This window comes from Nematostella vectensis, chromosome 4 (genome assembly GCF_932526225.1).
Source record: "Nematostella vectensis chromosome 4, jaNemVect1.1, whole genome shotgun sequence".
NCBI classification, from domain to species: domain Eukaryota; kingdom Metazoa; phylum Cnidaria; class Anthozoa; order Actiniaria; family Edwardsiidae; genus Nematostella; species Nematostella vectensis.
Window position 1 is genome coordinate 16,768,312 of NC_064037.1, and position 8,789 is coordinate 16,777,100.

Genomic DNA, 8,789 nt, shown 5'->3' on the forward strand with positions numbered 1-8,789 from the left:
TTCCGCGGCCGCAACGTTGTGGTGCTCACCCCCGAGAACGACCTCGCCCACGACCATCGCAACAACCCGCGCCTCGCGGTGAAGGCTTTATATCGTGAAGCAACGTCAACGACAGTCAGGGCATACTTGTACCCGCGGTCGGTTGGCAAGAATAGCAGGTCCGACTGGTGGATATGGTTTGGTATCTGCTCCGAGAAGTGGGCGTAGGCAGTCGGAGGAGGGGGTGTCTGTGTAGCTTCCGACGGGCTGCGAGCTTACACACCTGCGCACTCGATCTATGGAGGCTGAGCCTTTGGGAAGTTTGGCATGCAGAGCGGTCACTTCCTGGAAGCCACCTCTCATATAGGACGGAGGAACGCATCGAGTTCTTCGTCGGACATGCGCTTCGCCGCCATTACGTGTCGACAATAATGTATCGCGATACATTGCAGGTGTATCAGTCTCCAACAGGCGGTTGCCGTCTGCTCGGGCAGTGCCTGGGTGGTCTTTCTGAGGCCGGTCTGCACTCATCTGCAATCATCTTATGCGTATACGTATACGCATACATATACGCATGCGCATACGCGCAGCATGGAAAAATGCCGCCTAGATGCAGCGCCGGAACGGCAGCTACATCACAGCAAGCGGCTAGCTGTGTAGCCGATGGCGAGAGCGCCGGCGCCAATGTACGCCAACTCGGCGTTTTTCTGCGTTTTGCTGGGGATATAGTAGTCGGACAGCTCAGGAGCCCGCATCGACTCCAGGGATTGTTCTGGCCGGGTCTGGTTGTAGAGTTTGAGCGCGTAGTCAGTGTCGGTGAAGTTTTGCTTTGCGAGGGACCCTCTCTCGCGACTTTGAGCTTGCCAGTCGAGGATTTTTTTTGTCGCCGCTGTTGGTAGCGTCCATAGTCTTGTTGGTATTTCTCTAGGGCCTTGTCGTGCCTCTCCTTCTCAGCTAAGGCAGGGCTCTCATCGTTCGACAGGAACTTTGCGAGGTAGTTGCCACCAACGAATGCAGTCGCATTTAGGACGGCGCCGCCAACCAAAATCGCGATGGAGGCCATCGAGTAGTGTGTGTACGTTTCACGTGCGCACACTTCACGTGCTGTGTGTACGTGAACACGAGTCTAATACATGGCTAACACATGTAGTAGTGTGCCACAGTACACTACTACATGGGCAGGATCTTCTGGTCCTCAAGGTAACCCTTCAAAGCGACAGCACCTGCGACGGCGGCAGTCATTTTGCGTAGTTCATGGCGTTCGCGGAGGGGTCTTTGGTGAAGTCCTCGCGCAAGACCTTGCGCCCAACCCACCCAGGGAAGTTTTACTTTCAGTGACGTCATCGATGACGTCACGTGACCATCTCATAGCACCCCAACATACATGACATCTACCGAGTTTGGTTGTCATACGACCTTTTCATTATAAATATTTTCTATTTTGATGACGTCAGCATATTTTTGCTTCTAGTGACATCATCGATGACATCACAAATCATCATATTTTTCTCCTTGACACAAACATGACACCTGCCAAGTTTGGTTGTGAAACAATGTTTCTTTTAAGAGATATGAACGTTTTTGCTTTTAATCACGTTTTAAGTGAGGTCATCGATGACGTCACAATCACGTGACTATATTGTTGAGCCCATATTGACACATACATTACACATAATAAGTTTAGTTGTCATATGATGTTTCGTTTAGGAGATATGAATATAGATATGATATCGGGATAGTTTTTCATCGAAGACGTCACGCATCACGTGACCTTATCTTGGCACCGCGCTTGACAGATACATGGCACCAGGGGCTCATAAGTAGGGGCAATCAACTTCCTCACATTCTTGTGTTATATAGATGTCACGGCGTTTCCTAGGATCAGGCTATTTTTAGACGCGCGGATTAGCCAATCAGATGCGACCTTAGTGCTTACGTTTTGGCTGAGCTCAACTGCACGCGCAGTCTCAGACAAAAAGCTGTTTTCTCTTCGGTACTTTGACTTTTGTTGCTCTCTTCTTCAATGATGAATCCAGTTTTACCTACGAATTTAAAATCTGGCATGCAATTCTTTTGTTGAACAAACAAAACCGACGGTGATGGACAAATAAATATTCTTCCTAACTGAAATTTGCGCGTACAGCCTCACGTCACTAGCGCGCGCGACCAACGTCAACGTAGCTGATTGGCCCGTTTGTGCGCGCGCGTCTTAAAAAATAGCCTGATCCTAGGAAACGCCGTGACACTTATATAATGCAGATGATTGCCCCTACTTATGAGCCCCTGATGGCACTTACACCAAGCTTGGTTGTTATACAATGTTTCTTTCACGAGATATGAATGTTTTTATTTTTATTTTGATGACGTCAGCATGTTTTGCTTCTAGTGACGTCATCGATGAGAAATCGTCACATATAAAGAAAACGTTGTCTTTTTGGGGGTCTGGTACCTAGAAATCTTAGTTTCTTTTTAGAGAACTTCTCCATTGACTAAAGATGGTCATAGTCACTGTTTTTCTTTTCTGATTACAAGTCTTAACATTTACAAAGCACCTGTGGTACGACAGCCTTGAAAATGACAAGGAATCATGCAGTTCTTACAAGTAAAGAATATATAAGTTTCCTTATATGGAAGTGACCGCGTTTGGCAAAAAACGACAATTTATGGCTAAATTTTCTTGATATGCAAATCACGTGACCACAGTCCTGCAACTCCATTGGCACATACATGACACCTGCCAAGTTTGGTTGTCGGACGGACGGACATCGCGTCACGAAAACTCGAGTCGATGGGTTACCAATTTTTGTTACCATATTTGTTTTAAATACCAATTTTTCTTAGGTATTGGGCTCCGCTCACGCGGCGCTTGGGAGCTCCGCTAATAAAAAAAGTAATAAATAAGAGATAAAGTTGATAACCTAGGCAAGGTGGCCACTGTGCTTGAATTATCCTCGTAAATGTTTATAGGTAAATCTTTGCCTTTAAAAAAACCGTCGGCGGGATGAACGTTTCATAACCCACTCGTGACTAGGCTTTTCCATATTAAATTTTACTCATGTTATCGACTGTTTATTCCTAAGTGTCGACACTATGGCCAAGACCGAGATAGAAGACCCGTTCCGACAACGTAATCTGGTAAGAGAATTTCTTGGAATTTCTAAATTCTAACGGATTTGATATCTGAAGGATCACTAACGAAATACCCCATAAAAGCCAAAGCCAAGCCAAATCCTCTAAAAAAGCAATAACAAACAAGTAGCCTTGACTAAAAGACACTGAGAAAACAGCTGGCAAAGCCAAATGGCCGAAAAAATATCGAGCAGAGAAAAATCTGTTACCTTCCAGTCAGATACCAAATGACCGGTGCCCGAATTAGACAGCGCGATTACGTCGTATGTGACTTGCCCGCAACGCGCCTACAGCTCGAGTCGTCGAGTGTAAAATCAGCCTACTACTCCGCTACGACGTTCGGCTACGAAGGTGGTAGTGTGTAATCAGGCCCGTAGCCAGGATTTTGAGCGGGGGGTTCGTATTTAGCGGACCTTTTTCACTTAGGTAGCTTGCCCAAGCCCGCAGTGGTACTAAATTTTCCTTTATTAGAGCGGACCTTCCAGTCGAGTGGGGCGGTTCTTTCCAAACCCCCGAACCCTCAATGGCTAATACAGGGCTAAACATGTCGTAGACAGGTCGCATACGACTAAATCGTGCTATCTTAATTAGCCTTTATAGTTCTAGACTTCGGATTTCAAAGTTATAACCAGTAAAACCTCTCTATGACAGCGCCTATACACCTATTTCAAACAAGGTGGCACTCGGAGAATTCATATGTATTGTAATCCGCAGTGCTTCACGGGTATCAAATAAATAAGCAAATAAGCGCAAATAAAGGAAATCGAGGCTTTAAAGGCTGTAAAATTGTTGTTCACGTTCCTATACACATTCATATGGCTTTCAGATACCAGGATTCAGCCATTTATACGCTACCCATGAAGCACTGCGGGCTACGATACATCGATTTCCGAGTGGCACGTTATTTGAAATAGGTGTATAATCAACCACTCGATCAACCATCCCTTTCTCACCACTTCTTGTTTTTCGACCAGGTTTATTTCTAGTTGTTAAAATCTAAGAAACAGAATAAGACTCAGGGCGGATCTAGGTTATTTTCCGAGGAGGCTACAAAACGTGGCCAAACGCAAAAAACAGTGACATAATGTTTCAGAGTGGCTCAATTTATTAAAGTTGTCTGCTTCTAAGCAAAGAATAATTTTGCTGAAAAGGAAAAGGAAACAAGAGCATTTATTATTTTATTTAGAAAGGGCAGGCGTAGAATTGAGCTTTGTTGTCTGGAATGAATGGTTTTTCTTGCTTGTATGCACCATAAACATCTTTCCCGACTGTGTTATTGTAGCAGAAATAATTCAAGTGTCAAGTTGAATAATGATTATATAGTAAGTATATCAAAAAGAAAAAAACCCATTCAATTCCGACAACAAAGCTCAATTCAGAAATCGCTTGCATTTTCTAATAGTCAATAGATAGTCAACCAGGACGAGGACGAGTAGTCTAATTGTTTTAGTATAAATCCACTCACATACTACCTTCGAAAAAAAATACGATTTTAACAATTCTCAGTAATAAATAACCGCTTTTGGCACGAAAACGCCGGCTTTTTCGCTACTCGCTATCTATGGCTCTCTGTTTAGTGGCCAGCGAGCATGAGACCTCTCGGACGGCTCGCTGGCCATACTAAATAGAATGACGTTCAAGGCTCTGGAACCAGGGTATAGTGAGTACTGGAGCCAATTAAATTGCGAGATTTGTGATGGTATGTGAGTGGATTTATACTAAACAAGTATAGGATACTTTGAACTCACTAGGCTGGCGATTTATTGGATTATTTGAATAAATTGGAAACTGTCGGGCATTTAGTCCATTGAAGACCTGTCCCGTGGTCAGCGGTTGACTGTACTGCACACGAGTAGCTAACTCACATTATTATGTCTTCTAGCGGGCAGGTTTCATTGGACTGGTCTTACTTGGAGGGACCTCGCTGATTATCTTTGTTTTGTTTATCTCTACGAGAACAAACCAAATTTCAATGCTATCTTACATACTTGACGGTAAGCATTCAAGAGCCGCGCAGAGGGAAATTTGGGAAGCTTTCTTTCATTCCTGATGCCCTATATTCTTTAAACTTCCCCTAATCACCCCCTCCCCCTTCTTCAAGTGTTTATTTACCCCTATAAAATCAAGCTATGCAAACAATACAATATATTCTGTTACCCTTTGCTTTTTTAAATTCATTTTACGACTATAACACTGATAACTTGAATTTATGTTTGTGTTTCAGACATTAGCACTTCTAATTCTTCTGGTAGGTCTCGTTTTATTCGTTATGAGAATTGGGCGATGGATAACAATTTTTTAATCTCCTGAGCGGTCAAATCAAAATGATGATTCCATTTGTTTTCAGCTGGGGGTTTTCAACGGATCTTCTCTGTTAAAGATTCTGACGAGAGCTCTTTATCTTTATACTCTGTTGAGTGATAATACACCATTCTTTATGGTCTCCCAAGGAAAAGTTTAGAAGTCCGCTAGTAAGGCCTAACAGGATTGGCTAGATTACCCTCATTGTTCTATTGTATTCTTGTTCTTCGTCTGTGTTGCATTAATCCACAGGAGGGTAGCCAGGGGGGCCTGGGCCCCCCTTTTAGCAGCCAAAAATACAGTAAATGTATGAGACATTATCTAAAATACAGGAGAAAATGCCTTGAAAGAGCCTTTTGGGCCCCCTCCTTGTTAAAAATCCTGGCTACGCCGCTGATCCAATGTGGTGAAACTTTCGATAGCTTCTTTAGATATGGTGGGGCTTATACGCGAACAAAATCTGTTTTTGCTAATATCTCCCAAAGAGAAATAGCTATGATCACCAAACTTAGCAACTACAACATTGATGTCGGTCTGAGATTATTTCATATAATGTTGCCATGGCAACCAATTTAAGGAGGCTTAAGTTGGCTACCGACGGCCTGTACGTTTTTTGTCTATCTAAAGCTTAGACACTAATGCTTGCTTTTATCTAAAACCAGAATCTTCTTCCATACAAAAGAATTGCACACAATTACCGCGCTCTAACATCCGTCATTAATGGTTCTAGATTTCTTTTAAAATTTCCACACAAAACTAATTGAAAACAATTTGTTATAGCCGAATTAATGGTATAGAAAAATCAATTTTGATAAAAACCGTGCCTAGACTGTATTGTTAAAAACTAAATGACATTAAGAATAGATCAATATAAATAAATAAATGAATGATGATAAAATAAATAAATAAATAAATAAATAAATAAATAAATAAAGAAATAAATAAATAAATAAGTAAATAAATAAATAAATAAATAAATAAATAAATAAATAAATAAATAAATAAGTAAGTAAGTAAGTAAGTAAGTAAATAAATAAATAAATAAATAAATAAATAAATAAATAAATAAATAAATAAATAAATAAATAAATAAATAAATGGATGAATGGATGGATGAATGAATGAATGAATGAAAATAAATCAATAGGTCAATAAATCAATAGATCAATAAATCAATAGATTGGATTTTGATTTCAATACCTCCAGATTCACTTATTACTTGTATTACAGCTTTTCGGCAACCCAAACCGACACTAACAGGGTTGTCACCACTTGGTGGGAGTGCCAGAATTTACGACACAAGTAGGAAATCCCAATTTAGTAGAAATAATTTAATCTTAATGTTTTAATGTCTTAGGCTTCTTTAATGACGCTCAAGTGTTTTAAAATTATTATTTTTCATCTACGTATGTTTAATATTGAGTAAGTTTTTAATGAACTACTTTCTTGAACATTTTTGTTATGTTTGTTGACTTTTAACAAACGATTAACGAGATTTTTTCTATAGCAGTTAAAACAACACAACTAGCTGTTGGACTCACGACTTTGTTTTTATTTTTTATTTTTTATTTGAGAGTTATTTTTGAAATGACGGACATGAAATACACAACAAAATGCTAATGAGAGATTTTTGTTTTGAAATTACGGCATAAGTTGTTTAATGGGAAATACAAAAAATATAAAAATGAACAATCAACAATTAAAAAAAAAAAAACTTAAAAAAAAGTTCTGTGGTGCATTGTTAGAAAACTGACCAAGCTGCCAGCATGCTGGGATATGGGTAAGGGGGAAGGGGGGGGGTGACGGAGGGATAGGAGGGGAGAGGAGGCAGACAAGGGTCTGTAATAAGGGTTTACATTTAAGAATAGGCACTACTGGCTGAAAGAAAGAAAGTGCAAGTAAAAAAAAAAATCTTCAATACCAGATAGAATAGCGAAATGATCAAGTGAAAATTAATTTTGACGTCTTTTCAAATTAGTTTGAGTCAGTTTTTTCTTGTTCTTAAAAAAGTTATCCTATCAATTAGCCTAATAGGATGCCACAGACCATTGTACGAAATGCTATTTTTGTCAGACATTTTGGTAAATAACTTGTTCGTCTATATAATTTTGACAGATTCGAGACAGATGTTTCATTGAAAATGTTTCTTCATGGAATACGCATGAAACAACACTCAACTCAAGTGGCGAGCGGAATAAAACTCATGTGTCTTGCGTTATCCAGTTAATTGCTTCCCAAAAAAATGTATTTGAAGAAAATTAAATGCCCTTAAGTTATAGACAGTTGTTTGATCTGACATGCTCTTAGATAGATTCGCCATGCTCGACGTGGGATGAGCTTGAATGCTATTAACTTAGCGTTCTCTTTGTGTGGGCAGTTAGTCGCGGAGAAGTGCGTTTTGATTGGCTACCGAATGGAAGTAATGGTTATGGCGCTCTCTCGATTGTTTCCCCTAGCTACGGAAGTCAGCAATAAAATGGAAAAAACTATCCTTTAAGTTTGAAAACAAGATGAAATAGGAGCTTTGCAAAGACATTTCCGGGAAGACCCGGTAATTATGAAAAACAAAAATGAACAACGTACTCAGAACATCAATCGCCGGCTACTTAAGTTATCATTATTGGTATTCGGCTTTGTCAGTTATGGAGAGAGAGTTAGGCCTATGACAGCCAATCAGAGGCGTAGCTATATATAACTACTAAGATACTTACAGAGCGACTTTTCGTGGATGTAACCTACAGAATTCAGACGCCAAAATTTTAGGAGAGTAAGTGGTCTTAGTGCTCTACAAATGTAGTGTTATTTTATACGAAGGCAAAGCAAAATCAAGTTGGAAAGGTATGTAAATCCCTTTAATACTTTAAGCAATCCTTTTTATTTGTACTTTTTGGCGAGTGAGTTGTGAGCGATTTCAATTTGAAGAAGAAATGCGCAATTCTAGCACTACCACACGACTGAAAACTATCTGTGAATTGAGCGCTATGTTATGCTATGCTATATAACCTAAGAGATATCTCCATACGAATGTTTTACAAAAAGGCAGGTCAACGTTAACTATTTTATTTGAATTATTGAATTTTGAGTTTTACATCTAAAATATATCATAAAAGATATTCGACTACATTTTATAATTCATACTTTTTATTCCGATCTGATCCAATTAAAAATATAAATGCAATACCCCACATTTGTGATAATCACTTAACTCTTTCAAGACAACTTACAAAAGTCTTCCTGCTTGGTTGATTTGAAGCGTGACTTACAAAAAAAGTAATGAGGTAAAATTCAAATAATTTAAATTTAAATGCTTGGTCCTTATCTTCCTCCTTTGGCGGCGTTTTACAGCCCCTTATCTTAAGCAGGTCCTCAGAGAGTCGATC

The 8,789-nt window shown here is 39.8% G+C and overlaps 1 protein-coding gene across 2 annotated transcripts in view; it reads left to right on the top strand.

The window, feature by feature from the left end:
* Window positions 1-8,789, top strand: part of LOC5508952 — a 57,795-nt gene that overhangs the window by 43,899 nt on the left and 5,107 nt on the right. Inside the window, exons 3-5 of one of the 2 annotated variants that reach the window (XM_048726359.1) lie at window positions 3,060-3,114; window positions 4,991-5,102; window positions 5,333-5,356. In XM_048726359.1, the coding sequence (XP_048582316.1) occupies window positions 3,070-3,114; window positions 4,991-5,102; window positions 5,333-5,356 (181 nt within the window). In that variant the 5' untranslated portion in view covers window positions 3,060-3,069. The remainder of the gene's footprint in view (window positions 1-3,059; window positions 3,115-4,990; window positions 5,103-5,332; window positions 5,357-8,789) is intronic. The other variant, XM_048726360.1, reaches the window with a different exon arrangement.